The sequence below is a fragment of the Notamacropus eugenii genome, chromosome 7, assembly GCF_028372415.1.
Source record: "Notamacropus eugenii isolate mMacEug1 chromosome 7, mMacEug1.pri_v2, whole genome shotgun sequence".
Lineage (NCBI taxonomy): Eukaryota > Metazoa > Chordata > Mammalia > Diprotodontia > Macropodidae > Notamacropus > Notamacropus eugenii.
In genome coordinates this window covers 55,731,358-55,754,347 of record NC_092878.1, presented here as the reverse complement: position 1 = coordinate 55,754,347, position 22,990 = coordinate 55,731,358, and the positions used below count along the sequence as shown (strand labels likewise).

The 22,990-nt window shown below is 40.1% G+C and overlaps 1 protein-coding gene and 1 long non-coding RNA gene across 2 annotated transcripts in view; both read left to right on the top strand.

Moving 5' to 3' along the window:
- LOC140514469 (uncharacterized) overlaps window positions 1-22,990 on the top strand; it is a 65,804-nt gene that overhangs the window by 21,846 nt on the left and 20,968 nt on the right. Inside the window, 1 exon segment of the mRNA XM_072624897.1 lies at window positions 21,171-21,320. Within this exon segment, the coding sequence (XP_072480998.1) occupies window positions 21,171-21,320 (150 nt within the window).
- LOC140514481 (uncharacterized) lies at window positions 13,523-15,366 on the top strand. The gene is made up of 2 exons (XR_011970691.1): window positions 13,523-14,885; window positions 15,178-15,366. It is a non-coding gene; the product is annotated as an uncharacterized lncRNA (long non-coding RNA).

Below are 22,990 nucleotides of genomic sequence, written 5' to 3'. Positions count from 1 at the left end.
TGACAGTGCTCTGAAAAGCATGCTACTATCCATTCGTTTTTCAGCTGTTGTCCAATTCTTCATGACGTCATTTAGGGTTTTCTTGCAAACATACTGGAGTGGTTTGCCATTTCCTTCTCCAACACATTTGACCAATAAAGAAACTGAGGCAAACAGAGTTAAGTGACTTGCCCAGAGTCACACAGCTAGAAAAGTGTCTTAGGTCAGATTTGATCTTAGGAAGAACAATGTTCCTGACTCCAGACCAACACTCTTACCTACTGTGCCACCCTGCTCTAAAAAGTACACATTACTATACAAAAGCCAATGAATTAGAATAAAATGATAAGTGAATGTTAGGGATAAAAATTATCCTAGAGTACTCCATCTACCTTATTTTACTGATGGACAAATTGAGGCTTAGGAAAGTTAAGTGATTTGACTAATGTCACATGAATAGTTGGTGGCAGGTTGAGGACTAGAATGCAGAATGTGAGAGCTGATGGGACCAACCCCACCTGGTTTCAACAATTGGGAAACTGAGGCTCAGCACTTACCCAAGGTAATAGTTATTTAGTAGCAGCTTGTCTTACTCCACATCCAATATATTTTCTGTTCTTTTGCACCATGAAGCACATAAGGCAGCTAAATGGAATACTGGAAAGAGCACTGGGTTCTGAACCAGGAAGGTATCTTTGTGAGTTCAAATCCGTTCTTAGAAACCTTTTTGCTGTGTGACCCTGAGCAAGTCACCACCCTGTTTGCCTTAGTTTCCTCATCTATAAAATGAGCTGGAGAAGGAAATGGCAAATCACTCCAGTATCTTTGCCAAGAAAATCTCAAACGGAGTCACAGAGAGTCAGACTGAAAAAAGACTGAAAAATGACTTAATAACATAGCACATATAAACTTGGGGCTCCCTCTCAACCCTGACTTAAAGGTCCAGAAGGTGCCTGTAGGTTGCTTTTCAGAGTCTAGGGGTAGCCCTAAGGTGTTGGGGCTGTTTTCTAATGCTATGGCTTATGAGCACTACTGTTATGTTTCTTACCATGATGATCAGTTGTTATTAATTAACCCTTTTAGAAAAAGGGTTTTCTTTTACAAAGGTAGTAGATAGTAAGAACAGTTGGTAGAAAACAGCCTTCCCCCAAAGTCTGCGATACACTTTTCCATCACTACATACAGAGTCCAGGATACAAAGCAGATTCAGACTCTAGAACACATGGCAAAGGAGTAACTCATAGTTCCTGAAAATTCTGTAATTCTGAAGGTGATTCCTTTAGGTGAAGTATAGTTTTTCTGCTGGAATCTTTGTAGACCTTTGAATCTATTTCCTCATCATGTTCAGTCTTGCCCTTGACTTTCAACACAGACGTTGTCACCAGCCAATCCTGGGGCACTTCTAGGATGTTGATGGTAAGTGGTAAGGTGGAAAATCTAAAATCTTTGGGCCTTTTGCAGCTTGAAGGGGGGTCCTCCTTCAGCTGGGGTGGGAGGAGACCTAGGCCACAGATGAAATGTTCTTCTCCCTCCAAGTCCAAGTGATTCCTTTTTATCTCTTCCTCTTCTTCCTTGTCATATATTCAAGTATTCAGGTTCTAAAGTAACTCTCTGGTAGTATGTAGGTCCCACAAGGTGTTGCCAAGTCCCTCATTCAAATAGAACCATCTTCTCGTAGCATCTAGTTGAAATGTCTTTGATTTAAGGAGGTGTCCAGTCCTTATTCACACCTAGCTCTGGTTGACTGATTCTATGAAAAAGTGTTGTCATTATCATTAGATCTCCTAATTTCCATCCAGATTCTTTTTCCATCATGCCATTGTGTTTTGTTTTGTTTTTTTTAATTCTAAAAGCTCGAAAGAATGTTAGAAGTTCATCTAGCCCAGTTAGGCTAGTTGACAGGAAAATTAGCAACTTATATTTGTATGGTGCTTAAGGCATACAAAGGGATCTCATTACCTTGAGGTATGTAGTTTAAATCTATCCTTATTTTATATATAAGGAAACTGAGAGTTACATAACAATTGGCTTTCTCATTCCCATAGCTAATTCATATGTTGAATCCCAGAATTGAAAGGGACATACAGGCCATCTCAATTCTGTCCACAATTTCTCTGACAGGTAGTAATATAGCCTCAATTTGAAGACCTCTATGAAAAGGAATTTCCTTTATGCCAAAAGAGATATGGAACTGTGTATACCTTTTGTCTCAGCAATACCATTATTTACTTTGTTTCCCAAGGTGATCAGGGAAAAAGGAAAAGAACCTATGTTTCCAAATATTTATAGCAGCTCTCTTTGTAGTGGCAAAGAACTGGAAATTGAGGGGATGCCCAGCAGTTGGGGAATGGCTAAACAAGTTGTGGTTTATGATTGTGACGGAATACTACTGTACTGTAAGAAATGATGAGAGGTTGATTTTTAGAAAAACATAGAAAGATTTCAGTGAACAGAAGCAAGAGAATGTTGTACACAGAAACAGCAATAATTGTTCGAAGAATAACTGTGAATGACGAAAGTTATTCTGAGTATTACAGATACTCAAATCAACTACAAAAGACCTCTATGAAGAAAGATACTAACCACCTCCAGAGAAAGAACTCATAAATGATTCTGCATAGTTAGATTTTACATATCTATATATCTATATATGCGTGTGTGTGTACATATGTATGAATTTATTTGTACGTGTATATGTACATACATACATATGCATATATGTAGATAGGTAGATAGATAAAAGGGTGACTTTCTTTAGTGTGTGGTAGGGAGGGAGGGCAGGAGACAGTCCTGAACTTTAAAATGTAACAAAATAATTTAATTAAAAAAAATTCTCCTGCATTTTGAAGCAGGACTACTTTTGGATGGTTCTGAATGTCAGAAATTTTTCTTTTATATCAAATTAAAATATGGAGAAAAGAGAGCAAAGCCCTGGGAGAGCAGAGTTTTCCCTGCTGGTTTCTTGCCTCTGAAACATTTGTCTCTTAATGACTCATCAGGGCATTTCCTTGTGATGACATTATGTCCTTTTTGTCCTTTAAAAGGACAAAGTTGTGTCCTTTTAACTAGCTTCCTAAAATACCTGGCATTACCCTATGCCTAGGCCACTGCTTTATTAGTATTCTTGGTGTGATGGTAGTGACAAGGATGAAATGTTTAACAGAAGTCAGGAAATGGTTTGGTTTTCCCTCCTGCCTCCCAAGTTGGGCTTTGCTAAAGCAGCTCTATGGTAGGGTCTAAGCATGCAAAAGGCCAGATTGGCTTCAGGTATAGGCACCCTAGGCTGCTGTCTACATGGTGCCATTGAGGGATGTTGAACCACTCATCTCACTGAAAGCTTCTCCCTTATTCTGTGTCGGAAATTTTTATTATTCCTTGTAGGCTTTTTAAAGAAGTGAATTTTAGCCTGGTTAAAGCTTTGAGTTAAGTAGGAGGAGCTATCACATCTATTAGTCAACACATCAGAAGAAATGTGCCTTTTTAGTTAAAAATATGCTACTGCATAATGTCACAACAGAGAGCAGGTTTCTGAGAGTTATGTTGTTGCTAAGTTTGGATGGAAAGAAAGACACTGAAAACATAGGATACCCTCTGGCTGATGATGTGACTCAGTGGGATTGATACAGCATCCTTGAAGATCTGATGCCAGAGGGAGCAGGGTTCTTACAATGGTACTCAAGGGAGGAATAGCTGGTTTTAGAGTTTTTCCCAGCTAGCCAGCCCTGTGAAAGACAGCTTGGCCTCTGCTTAGGGCCTCTGCTTATACTTTAGATTGGTCTTTTCCTATTATGGGTCCTCAGTGGGAGGTGAATGTTTCCATTATCTACTAGGTTACAGTGGGAATAAATGAGATGATAATTAAAAGTGTCCCAATTGAAAGGTCCAGGTCATAGGACCCTAGAACTAGAGCTGGGAAGGACCTCAGATTGAATATTGTCATGCAGCATCCTAGTGTAATGATAAGAGCACTGGATTCAGAGGCAACTGCCCTACCTTCTAGTCTGGATCTGCCATTTACTGTCTGCTTAACCCTTTGGCAAGTTATTTAACTTCCCTGAGCCTCAGTACCCTTAGCTGTAAAATAGGGATTACGATACCTACCTTGCTTACCTCCCGGGGTTATCATGATGATTCATTGAGACAGTGTATGTCAAACCATCTGAAAACTGCAAATATAAAGAAAGTTATTGTATGAATGGTCTCTCAATCTCAAACCCCTGAATTGAAAGAAAGTACTGGTATATTGGGCCACCAATGAATTACTTGCCTTCAATTCAAACAATCACTTTCTCTCCAAATACATGCCCTAGTTCTACTGAAATGTTTTGGATAGATATATCACACACACACGTGTGTGTGTATGCTTATGTATTTTATTTATTATATCTAGCTATCTACAACAACAACAAATCTGTATACAGTAATTTTTATTTTGGTGGATCGTTATCAGCTTTCTTATGTAGCAGTATTTATAAATGTGACCTTATTCAATGCCACTCCAGTTCAATTCAGCAGATGTCTATTAAGTGCCTAATAGGTACTGAGGATACAAATGTAGTCCTGCATATATGTAGATAGATAGATAGATAAAAGGGTGACTTTCTTTAGTGTGTGGTAGGGAGGGAGGGCAGGAGACTGTCCTGAACTTTAAAATGTAACAAAATAATTTAATTAAAAAAAATTCATTTTTTTTTGGAAGAATATGACATACACACACAGATGCTAAGTATTTAAAAGCTTGTGCAAACTAATTTCAGGAAGGAAGGAGCTCTAACAGAGCTTGGGGTTGGTTTGTTTTTTTTTTTACTTTCAGGTTTGCATAGCTCTTTAAATATGTATTTCCTCATTTGATCTTTATAACAGCTTTGTGTGATGGGTGCAATCACTAGGTGCAATTTTACAAATGAGAAAACTGAGGAAGTGGAAGAGAGGGGAAAGCTGAATCAGAGCTACATAGGTATCGAGTATCTAGGGCAGGATTGGAACTCAGGTCTTCCTGTTTCAAAGTTCAGTTCAGCATTTTGTACATTGTGCCATCACATCTAGTTAACAACTGGATGGTTGAGGAAAGGCCTTAAATGGGAGATATTATTTCTGTGATATTTTGAAGGAAGTTAGGAATTCCAAGAGGCACAGGCGAGGAGAGAGTACATTCCAAACATGGAAGGTGTCAACAGGCAATCGCTGTCACAAGACAACGTGAAAAGAAAATGAACATGCATGTGTAACCCATAGGGTTCCCAGTCTTTACAGAAGTTTACATTTTTACAAAAACAGGACAAAGGGAGGAGGGGACACCAGGAAAGAGAATGACATGAAAGGGAGAACAGCAAAGGTGGAAAAAGACAAAACCACTCCCCATGAGGAGGAGCAAGGTGGGCAAAAAACCTCAGTCTTTTCCCTTGGGAACTGCTAGACTATGAAGATAGGAGGATCTGTTTATCTGTAAAGGACCCCAGCTGCACAAGCATTATCCCAGCCTGGCACAGACTGGCTGGCGCCTGTCTTGACTCTCAAGGACACAAGGAGTCCAGTTTGGGGTGCAACAACAAATTACGTAAGCTCAGGGGAAGCTTCAGGCTTGACACATTCAGAGCCTCCTGCATGTTCTGGGTTCAGTATTTCTGGAAAATATGGCAACTCAAAAAGACAAGTTCAGAGACCCCTTAACAGGGAGCATCTGTGCAAAGAGAAGGAGGCAGGAGATGGAATGTTATATACCAGGACCAGGTAGAAGGCCAGTTTGACTGTAATGGAGAATTCATGAAAGAAAGCAATATAAAATAAAACTAGAAAGGTAGTTGGGAGTCTCTGGAAGCCTCTAAAATGCTAGACTGAACATTTTGTGTTAAAGAATTAGATTCATTCCTTTTTTTCCTTTTGTCTTTATAGGTATATTTAATTTTATTGAACTCTTGTGGAAGAGAAATAACCTGAGAACTATGAACTTGTCAGTCTCTTAGTAGAACCATTTTGGCTTGTCTGTCATCAAAATCTCCCTTCCATTTGGCAGGAAAGAGGTTGGGGATCCTTACTACCATGAGAAAATAAATTTATTTTTAGTATCAGTTTTACCCTCACTCAGAACGAGTCTTGTAAAAAGCTTAAAGGATAAGGGGGAATTAAAAACCTCGGAAAGTTTCTCAGCATCTCCATAAAGGGCAGAGCCAATGACTTTAAGCAAATGGCATGAAGAGTGACTGAGTTACCTCTGATGTCATAGCCAGTTCCATCACCCAAGTGTCTCTCCCTGTTTTGAATCATGGGTTTCAAACATCCCCAAAAGCTTTCCCCCTGGTAATTCCAAAGCTCTTAACAAATCAATCCTAGGGAGAAATAAACAAATATGTAGAAGAGCAACAGGATATTTAGAGCATGGTTTTAATTAAAATTTTCATGTTTCCCTCTTGATGTCTTGTATGACCCATTAAATATATTGTTTAAATTCTCCATAAAAGTAAGTAATAATTGCATGCTAATCATCATTGTTTCCTCATTGTCCTTATTGTCAGGATCTCAAAACTCCCTAAAGAGGAGGGAGTTCAGAAGGCACTGAGACAGTCTTTCCTGATTTTGTGACACAGATCCATTGTAGCAAGCCCTTTTGGTGTTCCCTGTGCACAAACCCTGAGATAGCTTGTCTTCATAGTTCAGCACATAAGAAGACCCCTCCAGGGGAACATACGGAAGAAATATTCCCAAAGACACAAAAGACAAAACACTCAGGGATATCCAATCCCATACTCCTCCTAATGCCCCCACCTACTCCTTTCTTCTTCCTAAAAGCACTGCAGTGTTTGGCATGGGATATACTGTACGGTGATAGTCATCTTTCAAACACCAACAATGCAAATTTTGCTGCTTCTTGCTCCTGTGTACTGGTTTCAAGAAACTCTAGTTTTGATAAGGGCTTAGTGTATCCTTCAAGGATATTGAATTGCAGTTGCTGACTTTTCTCCCCTCTAGCTCAGTTGCACTATTTTTTTTTGCTGTGCTAACACTAATCCCCTTTTTAAAAAATCCTGTCATCCTTGTCTGTCTCTCTCCCTCTCTCCTTCTCCTCCTTTTCCTCTCCCCTCTTAATCCCTTCCTCCTTCCCTTCCCTCCCAACACATACACCCAAAATATATGTACATCTAGATATACACCTACATATAGATATCTATTTATCTGAAGCTTTAAAATATCACTTTCTTCTGTACTTAACAATATATAATGATTGGATCATGTAGGATCCTGTAAAAAAAAGTTACAAAATGTGAAACACTTACCAGTCTTAAAAAGCTGTACTACCTGTTAGCCTGCCCAAAGTGAATGTTGCATAGAAAACTCAATAAGTTTATTTAGCCATTCTGAGTTGTGATTAGTCTCAGGCAGTCTATCTAAACAGTTACCTGAAGCATTGCCAGCTCTCATTTATCATTCAGTAGATCCAGGGGAGCAGATGGTATGATGGAGGGTCATTGCAGCTCTATAGTATAGAGATGATGCCGAGCAAGCATTAGTGGAAGGAATTTAGCATGTTTAGCCTGGAGGAGAGCAGTCAGTCTTGAAGTATTTGAAGGGAAATCAAATGGAAAGGGGATTAGAATGTTCCCTTTGGCTTTCATAGGCAGAACTGGTAGCAATAATTAACCAGTGTAAGAGAGGCAAATTTTGGCTCAACATAAGGAATAACTTTCTTATACAATCAGGGTTATTCAGAAGTGGATAAAAAAATGGGTTCTTCTTTTCTAGAGATTTTAAAAGCAGACTTTGGGTGATTAGTTGTGGGAATGTTAGAGAGGAGATTCTTTGTTTATGTGTAGTTTGGACCACATGTGATTCTCAATTTGTTGATTACCTGGGTTCATTTACCTTTCTGTTACTTCCTGACATATTCTCTTGTTAAATGAGAAAAGTGCCAACTTTGTGCCTCTTTTTTTTTCCTTTGGAGAGAATGTTCCCCATCCCAGGGCATCCACAGGAATCCCAAGGTCATAGATCTAGGAGAGATCATCAGAGGCATTCTAGACCAGTTCCCTCCTTATACTCAAGGAACCTAAGGCCAAGGGAGGTTGTGACTTGCCCTAAGTCATACAGGTAGCAAATATCAGGAGTAGGATTTGAATCCAAGTCTTCTGACTCTAAAGCCTCAGGAGGTAGGATCAGGGTCCTCAACCATCAAACAGAATGGACAAGTCTCTCCATAGTTCTTCTAATCTGAGTTACCATTCCTGGTATCTTTGTTCTTCTAATGCCCCACAGTAGTTATGATCTGCTTATCAGACCTTACTCATTCTTGCAGATCATAATACTTTACTTTGAGGGAACTAGATGGTGCAGTGTCTAGAGCACCAGTGCAGGAGTCAGGAGGACCTGAGTTCAAATCTTACCTCAGACACTTGACACTCACTTAGCTGTGTGACCTTGGGCAAGTCACTTAACCCCAACTGCCTCGTTCTGGGTCATCTCCAGTCATCCTGATGAATATCTGGTCACTGGATCCAGATGGCTTTGGAGAAGTGAGGCTGGTGACCTGCACAGCCCTCCCTCACTCAAAACAAAGTCAAGTGCAAGTCATGTCATCGTTTCTCTGATGGCGTGGTCCTCTTCAACAATGAAAGATGAATGCACACAACACTTTACTTTAGTTAGGTACTGCCAATTAAGTACTCCCCCACATCAGGTTCAGCAGAGCTACATTGGGACTCATTCCTGGATAGATAGGAATCACATTGTAACTCTTGTATCAGAGGGCTCTCACAGCAAAAAAGAACTCAGGGTCACTTTGGGTAATCTCTCTCTCTCTCTCTCTCTCTCTCTCTCTCTCTCTCTCTCTCTCTCTCTCTCTCTCTTTCTTTCTCTCTGTCTCACACACGCACACACACTCACACACACACACACACACACACACACACACACACAGACACACACCAATCTGGAAAATTACTGATGCTGCCCAGTGTGCTAACACCAACTCCCTTGACAAGCATATAGTTCACAAAGTTAAAAAAGGAAAGTTTTATTGAAAGGTGGAAGAAAAAAAAAGTAGAATTCCCAGTAGAGTTCTTGGAATATGAAGCCCCCCTCGAATGAACAAACCAGCTGTCCGAAACACCTCTGGTGTGTGACTCTTAGGCCATGGGCTCCCAACAAGAACCTCCAGTCATTCCCAAGGGCATTGTAAAATTTTAGACATTGATCTCTAAAATAGCTTTTCTTGTAGTCAGATGTAGGCAACTCCCAGCAAGTGGTATCAGGCAGCACTCAATGGCAATGCCAAGATTTTTCCTAGAGCAAATTTTTTTTTCTATCCTCAGATGTCTGCAAAGGGGAATGCCTGTAGGGTCTCCCTGCCTGGTAGGAAATGCAGCTTTTCTTTGCATCCCTGCTGAATGGTGACAGGACCAAATTATGGACTTCCCTTCCTTGTGGCTACTCACCCTGTTCTCACAAAAGTTTCCCAGAGAGCAGGACCATGCCACTCCCTTGTCTCCAAGAGAAGTCATGTCATCTAAGAAGAGGTTCAGGTATGATGACTACAGATTTCTATGTATTTTCTCCTTTAGATACCTGAAGGGAAGTTTCCCATCCAGTGGAACATTCCTTATTTGGTCCAGGAGTTGGCAAAGCAACTTAAATTTCTCCTGAATGCTCTCTTTTAAAAGAGGCAGTAGGACATATTGGAAGTAAACTGGACCCAGAATCAGGAAGACCTGGGTTCCCATGCTGCCTCTGACATCTCCTGACTGTGGAACCTTGTGTGAAACACTTAACTTTTCAGTGCCCCATACACCTCTCAAAGACACAGCATAAGTGGCAGGGACATTTTTCCTTATTGGAAATTCACTCTACCAATGAAATAATAGATCTGATTTTTAAAATCTTCTTTTAAATCCCTCATTCTTTGATTCTGTCCCCCCCGCCCCACCCCGAGTTTCTCTTCAGTCAGTTGGACAGCATCATTCAAATCATCTGAAATTGTTACTAGCCTTAGGGCTGTTGCTACATATGGTAGGAGAGATGGGTAAAGAGGAGAAGTTTCTCCAAACCAGCTATATTATTAGAGCTGGAGGTCCAGAGCTGACTGAGTTATCAGTCTCTTGCCAAGCATCTGACCCAGTCTACTATTGTCTTCCCTTTCAACTTATGTGGTTCTTTTGGATCTTAACCATTTACTTGGTCTCCTGAATATTCACTCAACAGATCCCGAAAAAAAGTCCACCTGATTCTCATTTATTTGTTTATCCTCTGACTTGTGTTCTTCTGGGTGACTTGACCTTGGGTCAAGTCTGACCTGCCTTCTATGTGCTCATCCACATCTCTGACCCATGTTACCCAGGTTGCCTAGTTCCCTAATCTAAGTTTCTGATCGCTGTTTCCCAATGCAGAAAGAGAACAATCTGCCTGGGAGTCAGTGAAATGAATATTGCCACTTGGCTTGCTTTTCTCTAGTTAATCAACATGGATTGCTTCCTATAGTCAGTAGGTAGGTAATTTTATTGTTGTTGCAGTACTGAGACATGAGGAATAACTTACAAGGAGCATTTGACCATGGAATCCCAGAATAGCCATGCAAGAGCATTTATTCTCAGGGAGGACATGGGGCTGAGGAGTGAAAAATACATTGTTCAGTTTAGGGCAAGTCATAATTTGATAGATCCCAATATTTTTGAGCAACTGTTGACTCTTACTGAATCTGAGGTCTTCTCTAACCTCCTGATAATCTGTCTTTCAGCAAATATCAAATGAGGTGAATTGTGAAAGTTCAAGCACCGAAAAGAGAGACCTTGGCCGCCGTGTACAAACATCTTTGGGCACCATACAAACTGCCAAATTGACACCTCATTGCAGACGGCAAATAAAGTTAAATTAAGTGACTGAGGGGACTTTAACAAATTACCTATTCAAAATTGCTTTTGCAAAGCTTACCAAATTCATGGCAGCCCTGAAAGTATCTCCCTGCAAAAAAATTTTCCCCCTCTTGGTCTTGTGGCTGCTGCAGGAAAATTAGTAAAATCCACAGAATAACATTTGAACTTTTGCAAATGAGTAAACAGCCAAAATAAACAGCACTTCGGAAAAAACACACATTTTCTCTCTTTTAAGAGCAGGCTGTGCCTCAGCAAAATACCTTAAAAGTGAACTAAAAAGCTTTTAAAAAAATAAACAATTCTGCTTATGATCATAAATTGGGACCATATGGAGATGTGAAAGCTGCAAGAACAATCCATTTATGCTCTTTTCTCACTGCCTGCATTGTTTGCATGCCACAGAGAATGCTTATATTAAGTTGAGTTCACTGAAGTCTTCAGTGACCCCCCAATAAGAATGAACTCTCTTCCTTCTGGGGCTTCTTAGGCAACATTGCAGAAAAAAAGAGAATGAAATGAAGAGCAATACTTGTTAATAAGCCACAGCTGAGAAGCAAATTCTCCTTTTCAATTTCCCATCATTTTACCTCAATTCATATTTCTCCTTTAAAGTGCCATATGGCCCCAGTGAATCTCAGTAGATCAGTGATATATACCAAAGTTGAAAATATGTGGTGGCATCCTTGTGAATGGTCAGTCATTGATAGAGCTATGTTGCAATTTGCCCTCTTGTTCGGCTTCCTGGCCTTAAGGGATGGTGAATATACAGACTACCCAGAGTAGATCTGTAGTCTGTTTTCTCCTAATCAACTTGATTTGTGCCATGGTGTCATGGGTAAGAGAATGTGGATGATCCGATGCCAGCCATCATCACTAAACAATTCAGGCACTGTTTGGCCACCAGTGTAGCATGGGCAATGATAGTTTCTTTAAAGGTGAAGGGTTACATTCTCATTGTCTCTTGTGATTATCACTTGTGTTTCTTATTCTATAGAAGTATGATGGCATAATGGACAGAAAACTGGGTGTAGAGTCTGGAAGACCTACGTTCAAATTCTGACACTCATACTGACTCTGGGCAAATCACTTATCCATCTTTGTACCTCGGGTTGCTCTCTATGGCTTAGCTACTGAGTTATCTAGTTAGGTTTCCATGCTGAAGATAATTCTTTTGTTATTTTCCCCAATAGCACTTAATGTCTGTACCACTTATCCAGCACTTACCTAACCAGTTAAAATTAGAAAGAAATTAGATCAGACCCCCAAAGTCAATTGGACTAATCATAGATGAGAACTTTAATTGAAATGGAAATGATGACCTCGGTGCCATTACAATATTAGGCCCCTCTTGGCTGCCACAATGCAGGAATTCTTGGAAACACCCAATACCAGGGCTCTGCTTATGAGGAGGGATATGGTAATTATTTGTAAAAGGATATGTCTTAGGATCATAGCATCATAGATTTGGAGTTATAAAGGCCCTTAGAGATTCCCTAATCCAACACTCTGATTTTACAGATTGAATATAGTCCTTAAAAATGAAAATTATTTCTTTGACATATGAATATGTGTTTACTGGAGATCAAGTCAGAAAGCTTTAAATCGAACTAACAAAATAATAAAAGGATAAGGGTATAGAGAAAAACACAATAAATGAGTTTCCTAATTTTTTCTTCCCATTAGCTTGGTTTCTACACAGATATATAAGGTATTTGTGCTAATTTTGGAAAGCATTTGCACATATTTGAACTCCATAGACAATCATAAACTTCATGCTAACCAGTCTTTTCAACCTTTTAAGAAAAGCTACATAATAAAGGAGGACTAATTTATGTTTTTTCTCCTCTTCCTTCTCCTCCTTCTCTCTCCCTCCTCTCCATCCTTCCCCCTCTCTCTTTCTCCTCTCCCCTTTCCTTCCTTCCTTCCCTTTTCTCTCTCTCTTTCCTCTCCCTTCTTTCCTTCCCCTTCTTCCTTTCTCTTTCCCTCTCCTCTCTCTCTCTTTCCCTCCCCTCTCTCTCTCCTCTTTCTCTTTCCCTCCCTCCCCTTCTCTCTCTGTCCCTCTTTCCTTTTTCCTTCTTCCTTCCCCCACTCTCTTCAGTTGGGGTTCTAGTGTGTAATGAGAATCCTAAAGAAGGAATGAAGAGACATAAGGGACCAGAAAATCCGAAAAGTGTCTTATCAGCATTTGAATCTTTGGGAAGTGGTTGTACTTTTTGAAAGAGTGGGTGGATGTATTCAAATCAGATACTGCCATATAAACTTCAAGGTCAAGTTTGAAGTTTCTTAGAATATTATGTCCTAAGGAGGCCCTCTCATGCTTACTTTTTTTCCCCTTTGGCTCTTCCCTGGATCGTAGGTTCTGTTTCCTTACTACTACCTCCTACAATCTTTATCTTCCTTCAATTGACCATTCAACACCATTTATTTTTTTGAAATAGATGGTTATTGATATTTTTTTATTTTACCTTGCCTAGGCTTCTTCTCCCTCTCCTACCCAGAGTCATCTCTTCTAACAAAGAAATTTTTTAAAAAGAAAAAGAGGAGGAAGAGGAAAAAAGTTCAGCAAAACTAATTTTGCATTTAGAAAAATCTGACATTATAAGCATGTTCCATGCCAGAGGTGTCAAACATGAACCTGTGGGCCTCATGCAGCTGGAGTGCAGCCTGAACCAGATTAAAATGTAATTCAGAAATGTTTAACAAAACAAATAAAAATAGAGTGAAACATAGATAATGTTACTGTATGGTTTTCTAAGTGAATATTCAGCCTGCAGAGATCCTGACATACAGTTTAGTTCTACTTCTATTTCAATTTGACATTTTGACATTCTATCCTCCCCAGCACAAAAGAATGGGAAGAGATGTCTTTTCTTGGGGGGGGGGGTCAAGATCAATAATTATTTATGAAATTTTCAGCCTGCAGTTTCTCCTATATCTATCTTAGTTTTGAGTGTTTGTTTCCATGTTGTGGTCCATTGGATTGTAAGCTCTTGAGAACAGGGACTGTCTTTTGCCTTTCTTTGTATCCCTAGTGCTTGGGGCAGCTAGGTGGTGCAGTGTCTAGAGGTGGTGCAGGAGTCAGGAGGGCCTGAGTTCAAATCTCACCTCAGGCACTTGACACTCACTAGCTGTGTGACCTTGGGCAAGTCACTTAACCCCAATTACCTCATCTTGGGTCATCTCCAGTCATCCTTATGAATATCTGGTCATTGGATCCATATGGCTCTGGAGGAGAAGTGAGACCTGCACAGCCCTCCCTCACTCAAAACAAAGTCAAGTGCAAGTCATATCATCATTTCTGTGATGGCATGGTCTTCTTCGGCAATGAAGGACAAACACACACACCAATCCCTAGTGCTTAGCATATTGCCTAGAATATAATAGGAGCTTAATAAATGCAAAATAACTGATTGATGACTCCTCTGTGCCAGGCATTGTGACTCATGCCATGGGTGTAAAGACAGTAAAACAGTCCCTACATTTAAGGAGTTTACATTCTAATAGAGGATACTGCATGTATATAGACAGGCATCTGCAAAACCCATAGAAAACACATACAAGGAAAGGAAGGCATGAGCAGGTGGGGTGGAAGGGGATGGAGTTGGGCACTAGGAAAGTCCTCTTGCAGAAGGTGGTGCCTGAACTGAGTCTTAAAAGCAACCAGGGATTTGAAGCAGGGGTTATGAGGACGGATGTCATCCATTGATTCACTTCTTAAAGAGGGCTCTTATAACCTCACTCAAAGTGTGAACCTGAAAAGGCCTCAGCCTAAAAGGGCCAGGGTCCCCAGGGTCTCCCATTGCATTCTGGGCCATCTCCAGTCATCTTGATGAATATCTGGTCACTGGACCCAGATGGCTCAGGAGAAGAAAGTGAGGTTGGTGACCTTGCACATTTCTCCCTCACTCAAATCCAGGTCAACTGCAAGTCATGTCATCAATCCCTGATGTCATGGTCTCCTTCAAAAAAGGACAAACACAACAACAATGAGGAGGGAATGTATCCCAGCCAGCGCTTAGGCATGGATACAGACAAGAAAGGATATTGAAAGTAAGGAGCAACAAGAGACAGCCAGACTGATAGAATGCAAAGTATGTAGAGAGGGAGTAATATATAGCAATGGGTCATGTTCAGCACAATTCAGGTGTCACCTCCTATACTTGGCCCTTGGAAAATCATCCCAGGTGTCTATGTTCTCTCCCTCTTGAGATGACCTTCTCTATAGTTTGTATTGACTTATCTCTGTGCTTGTGATACTCTGCCCCTTCACATACACACATACACACAAGTAAAATATAATTAAATATAATTAAAATATAATGTCTTTGAATTTACATTTTAGGCACAGTGCTTTGCATTCAATATATGCTTGTTGATCAGCTGATGGAAAGAAGATAAGGATTTTCATGAGGAGGCAGAATCCAAATCCTAGGGAAAGGAGCCCTGTTAAGAGAGCAAAGAAGGCAAGCATGAGAGGGCTTTGTAAAGATACAGTGTTGCTACATCCTTAATAAATGTTTATTGAATTGAATGGAATTGCTGTCACCCATCTCATATCTCCTTTGATTATTTATTGCTTTTTGGGTTTTTGAAAGATGAAAGTTGCCTCGGATTCCTTGAGCATAAGACTTCTCCTTTCTCTTAATTCAGATCCTTTTTTTCTGTCCCTTGGGTATCTCAGGCTGGCACCCTCTGCCCACTAGCAAGGATATTTGGGAAGTGCCATGGGTGGGTGCGGGCTCAAGGAGCTGGCTTTAATAACCCATATGATTTCTTGAGCTTTTTAGACCATAATAGAAATGGTATACCCAGGATGGTTGGAAGAATGAAGGAAGGGGCTGTATTTTTAGTGCCTGCTGTTTGTGGGTAACATAACTGAAAACTGTTGGATCTTTTCCCCTTTAGCTGAATGGCTGGTATTCAGGAGCTTGCACCCACTCTCTGCCAGGCTGCCCTCATGGAACTCCCTTTTTATGATGTGGGTGACTGGTTACTTGGCACCTGCCTGTCCCACTACAATTCTTCATTATTGTCCAGCACTGATGTCCAGTCATCCAGCCCAACTGGCAGCCTTGGTGTCATTGGGTTATAGCAGAGAGGGTTTATTGATGAGACTTGACTGGCGGGCTGGCTGTGAGCTTGTCAGGGCGTTACCACATTGTGAGTGAAAGTCTGCAGGCTAGGGGCTGGGTCTGGATGCTGCAAACCTGCTGGCATGGAGCTGGCATTCAGACATTAATGAACGACAGTAGCAAGAATAATGGCCAGGGTCCCATCCTAGAAGGATTCTGCCAATGCCTCCCGAGAATGAGGACTTGGCTTCAGTCGCTCTGAATCTTCATGGTGAGTTGTTGTAAGGAGAATTGTTTTAGGAGACTAAGCCCCCTGGATCTCTTGAGCCCACTCTCATTTTGGGAGATCTCATTTTACCAATGGACACTCTGGGGCTCTAACCATTCTTTGGAAGTGGAAAACAAAGTAAGAAGATGCTTGTAGGGCCCTATTATGCTTGTGCTGGGCATCACTACCTGATCACAGGCAAATTATCTAACCTCTGTGGGCCTTAGTTTTCTCATCTGTAAATCGGGGATACTAGCCCTACATACTTCTTTGGAATGGTGCAGGTTTTCTTGCTAGTGTGCTCATGTTGTTCCTTTTGCCTTGACTCTCTACCAACCCCACTCCTTCTGCCCCAAACTCTCTTGATCCATTTCTATCCATACTTCAAACCGCAGTTCAGATGTCATCTACTCCATGAAGCCTTCCCTGATGTCCAGTCAGAAGTCATCACTCTCACTTCTGAACTCCCAAAGTACTCTATCTTTAGTTGCACTCTTGTATTCTAATAATGATATTTATTAAACAATAACTTGCTAAGCACCTACTATGTGCACAGGGCTGTGTTAGGCACTGAGTTATATAGACAAATAATGTCCATAACTGATACCACACAGACTTTTAATAAGTGCTTGTTGAATGAATAAAATGACTAGCATGGTTTTACAAAGTACACTATGAACATTAGTTAGTAAGTCAGTCACATTTCTTAAGCACCTTCTATCTGCCAGGCACTGTGCTAAGCACTGGGAGTATAAAAAGAGGCAAAAGATAGTGCCTCCCTCATGGATTGGCAGCTAGTTGTCATAATCTGATAGAGCACTGGAGTCAGGAAGACTCATCTTCTTGAGTTCAAATCTGAACTCAGATATTTACAAGCTGTGTGGCCCTGGGCAAATCACTTAACCTCTGTTTGCTTCAGTTTCTTCATCTGTAAAATGAGCTGGTAAAGGGAAAGGCAAACCACTCCAGTATCTTTGCCAACAAAACCCCACATGGGGTCATGAAGAGTTGGATAGGACTGAACAAAAACAAACCCTGTAGGAGCTCATTGTCTAATGGGATCATCTCATGATTTCATTTGATCTTTACAACAGCCCTATGAGGAAGGTTCTAGTAATATCCCCATTTTACAGATGAGGAAGAGGAGGGTCAGAGATGTTTTGACTCACCTGGGGTCATACAAGATAAGACTCAAACCCAAGTTGCTCTTAATACCAAGTTGAAGGCATTGTCCTCCATCGTGATTCTCTAGATATCCTGTGCTATGGTTACTTGTGTATTTCCTTATCTTTACTAGTGAGAAAGCTTCATGAAGGCAGGACATTTTTCTTTTGCACTACTTTGGGAGGAAACTAGATGACTCAGTGGATAATAGAGCATTGGGTCTGGAATCAGAAGATCTGAATTCAAATCTGGCCTCAGACACTTTCTAGCTGTTTGATCCTGGGCAAGTCACTTAATCTCTGTTTGTCATAATCCACTGGCGAAAAAAATGGCAAACCGCTCCAGTATTTTTGCCAAGAAAACCCCATGGACAGTATGGTTCACATGAAGAGCTTGACAGGACTGAATGAACAGCAATGACAAACTACCTTGGACAGATTAAGAAATTGATAATGTATGTGTTGTTTTTCAATGAAGTAAGTCAAAATCAAAAATGTGGAAACATTTTGCAAAAACTGAAAACACTGTATAACTAGAAGAATTGCAAAATAAAGAGAGAGTAGAGCTCAGCATTACTACCTTTTTTCACTTCCTCCTTTATAGGCTGGTAGGGGGCTATAGTGTCCTTATAGAGATTACTTGGGCTTTCATAAAACACAGTCCTCAGGGCTTCACATATCCCTAGAAATGAATGGACTTGTGAATAGTGTCCTTTCTATACTGTATGTTCCTGTTAGAAGCTCTAAATTAGAAAGGGGAAGGTGGTCACATTAACAGAAGTTGTAACTTCCCACCTAACAGAGATCCAGTAACAAAAATAGTTAGTATTTATCAAGCATCTTAAAATTTCCTAGCATTTTGCAAATATTATCTTACGTTTCCTTACAGCAACTCTGAGAGGCCGGTGTTATTACTGTTATTGCTACCATTATACAGATGAGAAACTGTGACTTGCCCAGGGTCATATATCTAGTAAATGTCTATCTAAGGCTGGATTTGAACTCAGATCTTCCTGACTCCAGGTCCAGCATTTTATCCACTGAGCATCACAGGATGGGTCCATGTAGTATAGAGGCAAATGGCTTAGCCCTCTCAATGATCCAGGTGGTTAATACTCATGACCCAATCTCTTATTGTATTGAAAGTTGTACAAAAATTTGACCACCAACTAATGACTTTTTTTTTTTTTTAGCCATAGCAATTTATGAAACTGTTTGCCAACGGTTGGAGAGATGATCATTATCAGTGGGGGGTGTATTTACACTAAATAAAATCTTGATTCCTTAAAATATTGATATAGGATAATGATTGATACTATTCTGCTTACCTCATAGAGTTATTTTAAGGATGTGAAGAAAACAATGAAAAAATATTTATTGCTATACAATGGGTTTGCCCTTCGTTCCCGAAGAAGACCATGCCATCAGAGAAATAATGACATGACTTGCACTTGACTTTGTTTTGAGTGAGGGAGGGCTGTGCAGGTCACCAGCCTCACTTCTCCTCCAGAGCCATCTGAATCCAGTAACTAGATATTCATCAGGATGACTGGAGATGACCCAGAATGAGGCAGTTGGGGTTAAGTGACTTGCCCAAGGTCACACAGCTAGTGAGTGTCAAGTGTCTGAGGTGAGATTTGAACTCAGATCCTCCTGACTCCTGCACTGGTGCTCTATCCACTGCATCACCTACCTGCCCCTACAGATAGTAAGTAACTTGCCCAAAGAAACAAAAGTACTAGGTAGCTTAAGAGACATTTAAACTCAGGTCTTCTGATTCCAAATGCCCTACTCTTTTCACTACATCATTCTGCCTGCTTTTACTTCCTTCAAATCCAGTTCTGACATTATCCTTTCCATGAAGTCTCAAGTGATTTTTCCCTTCTTGAATCTCTGTCTGGATCTCTCCTAGGAATGAATCCCAACACTAATTTGGATCAAAGGGGGGAGGGGGGAGGGAGCATTTCTTAGGTGCCTACTATGTTTCAGAAATTATAAGGGCTTTACAAATGTTATCTCATTTGATCCTCACAACAACAGTGCGAAGTAGGTGCTATTATTATTCCCATTTTAAAACTCAGAAAATGGAGGAAGATAGAGGTCAAATGACTTGTCTAGGGATACACAATTAATATCTGAGGCCAAATTTGAACTCAGGTCTTCCTGACTCCAGACCCAATGCTCCATCTACCTAGCGGCCTGATTATTACATCTGAAAGGGGCTTAATAACAATTCCAATCCTATTTTACAGAAGAGAAAACTGAGGTAAATGAAGTGATTTCCCTGTGGTCACACAGGTAATGAGTAGCCCAGCTAGATTTTGAATTCATGTCTTTGACAAAAAAACTAGCGCTCTTTCTATTAAACTAATCGACTGTGGAAACGAAGACCCATGAGGAAAGACTAAATTAAATAATATTGTTTATCCTGAGGAAGAAAATAACAAACGATGATTTATGGTTTTTATGAAGGTAGGCCAAAGAGAAATGGGATTTAGTTGGAGCACCAAGGATTTTATCTACCTAGAGAACAATGATCCAAAAGGTGGGTGAAGGAGGCTCTTGGGATCTTTTTCTCTTGATGTGTTTCAGGTTAGATCAACTTTCATTTGCCTTTGGTATTTTAAGTGTGTGCTCATTGGGAAGCAAGGGAAGAGGTGGTATGGCTTCTTAGAGGCCTTTTCTATTTACAATGTAAGGTTTGTAAGGATGAACCTGAGTCATCAAGACCAAGATTAAATTGTATTGTCTTCTCTTGCTTAAGAAGGCAGAGAAAAGATCCCTTTGCCTCTCAATCAATGATTTTATTAATACAACACAAAATCTCTAAGTTTGTGGAAGATGTGGTATAGAATCAGTTGGGGCTGGTCCAGAAAAAGTTTTCTGAGAGAATAGGACTTGTTTTGGTTTTCAAAAGGCATCAGGAGAGGAGTGTGCTGCGAAAAGTTTAATTAATAATTGGCTCTCCAGAAAAAAAACCATACAAACAATACACTAAATTTAATCTGTATTTTTTAAAAAAGAAGTTTTTACTGATGTCTTCTGTTTTGTACATCATCCTAGTTATCTCAGGTATCCTTCTCTTTTATTCAAGTCCTCTTTGATCTTTGTAATTTTGTTACATTCACTCAATTTTTCCATTTACGTTGTTGTGGTTACTGTGTATGTTGTTTTCTTGATTCTGTATCAGTTCCTGTTGATCTTCCCAGGCTTCAATGTATTTATCACACTTATCATTTCTTACAGCATAATAATAGTTCGTTACTACAATTCTCCAATGAATGGTCATCTACTTTGTTTCCAATTCTTTGCTATCACAAAAAGTGCTGCTGTAAATATTTTGGTGTTTTTGGGGAGTTTTCTTCTTATTAATGGCTTCCTTAGCATATAAATCCAATAATGGAGTCTTTGGTTCAAAGAGCATGGACACTGTAGTCACTTTACTTGCATTATTCCAAATTGCTTTCCAAAATGGTTGTATTATTTCACAGTTCCACCAACAATATGTTAGTATACCTGTCATTACACAGCCTCTCCAGCATTGATTATTGTCATTTTTGTCATCTTTGTCAATTTAATCTACATTATTAGCATTTTCTAACACTTTCGTCTAAATTATCTACAGAACAATAAATCAAGCTGTGAATAATATTTGCCAATTTGCAAAGTATACATATTCACACTGATAATTTAACATTCATCTCTCAAAAGCCTATTTAAACTGGCTCCAGCACATCCTTGAAGAGGGAACACAGTCTTGTTGAGAAGTAAGTGTCTATTTTTCTGGGCTCCTTATCTACATCCATCTGAGGATGTTTTGTATTCCTTACAGGTGGTGCCCATGAAGGTCTGCAGCATTTGGGTCCTTATGGTAACATCCCTAACATTGTGGCTGAACTGACTGGTGACAACATCCCCAAGGACTTCAGTGAGGACCAGGGCTATCCAGATCCTCCAAATCCCTGCCCCATTGGAAAAACAGGTAATGGGCAAGCATACTGATGTGTTCCCAGGGAGAAATAGATTTGAGATTGTAAGCAATTGAAACTTAAAAGTGCTAATGGGAAGCATTGAGAATTACTAACAGTTCAATTCTACTGGGTAGCCCTGTGTTAGAAAGTGAAGAGGCCAAGTGAATTTAATTTGGCATACGTATATCAGTCATGAGGCCCAGATATATAAAATTATTTTGCCAATATTTTCTCTCACTCTCCCTCTCCCATTGTTCAGTCATGTCAGACTCTTCTTGACTGTTCATGAGGTTTTCTTGGCAAACATACTTACGTGATTTACCATTTTGTTCTCCAATGGATTAAAGCAGAGGTTAAGTGACTTGCCCAGGGTCACACAGTTAAGAAGTATCTAAAGTTAGATTTGAAGTGGTCTTCCTGACTCCAGGACCAGTGCTCTGTCCACTGAGCTATCTAGCCGTCCCTCTTTTAGCTGCCCTCAATTATCTCCCCATTCTCCTTAACTTAAAAAGAAATCTTCATCACCCCCTCCCTCCAAATTCTTCCAAAATATCTTTCCCTTTTCCCACATAAGACACAGACAACTCAAGATTATCTACTCTCAGGATTATCCACACCCATTCATTTCTCCTACTTTCCCCCCGCAACTACCAGCCTTAGCATCCAGTTAGCCCCTCCCTTTGCAGGAGGTGGGGGCGGTGGGAGGAGCAAAATGCCAACAATTTAAGATCTATTAGACTGTAAATTTTTGGGGACAGGAATTGTCTTTTGCCTCTTTTTGTACCCCAGCCCTTGGCACAATGCCTGACACATGGTAAGTGCTTAATACATGTTTATTGATTGATTGATCTATGTAGAGCTGGAAGGGACCTCAGGGCCCATGTAATTGACTTCATTTTCTAGATGAGGACATTGAAACAGTGAAAGTGACTTGCTCAAATTCGTACATGTGGCACCACAGAGATACAAAATGGTTTCAATTCCATCATCTCACTGAATATTTATTATTATTGCTATCCTAATGTAATAGATAGGAGACGAGGCTCATCTAAGATCATATAGTAAATAGAAGAGTAGGACTGTAGACTCTGGTATTCTTCCTACTGGTCCTCTTTGAGAACAAAGGACAAACAAGATTTTTTCTGTCACACCACAGCACTTCTCTGAATTTAGTGTGGTAGAGTGGAAAGAGACATAGCTTTGGAGTCAGAGGACCTAGGTTCAAATTCAGCCTTATACATCCTTGGGTAAAGCCACTTCAATTCTGTGGACTGTGGTTTTCTCCTCTATAAAATGAGGGGGTTGGATGAGATGGCTTCTGATGCCCCTCCAGTTTATAGATCTGTGATTTTATTTGCCCAATATAGATTAAGCAAAAAATCCAACTGTCAGTTCGAATACATTTTAACAGTTCTGATAAAAAAATCAGAAATGGAAGCCTGCTAAAATATTTTGAAATATTTCAGTTTAACTCCTTCCTTTCCCTCTCTGCTTTCTCCCCTCAGGTCTTCATACACTGTTTCTATGGATAATAGTGAGAGGCCTAGCATACTAGTATTTCCTATTAAAGTTGTCCTGGACCATGTTCCTCATAACTGTCATTCTTCTTAAGACATGGTAATTTCTTAATTACCAGAATAGGCTTGCATCCTGATAGACCAATGATAGGATTGGTAGCCCT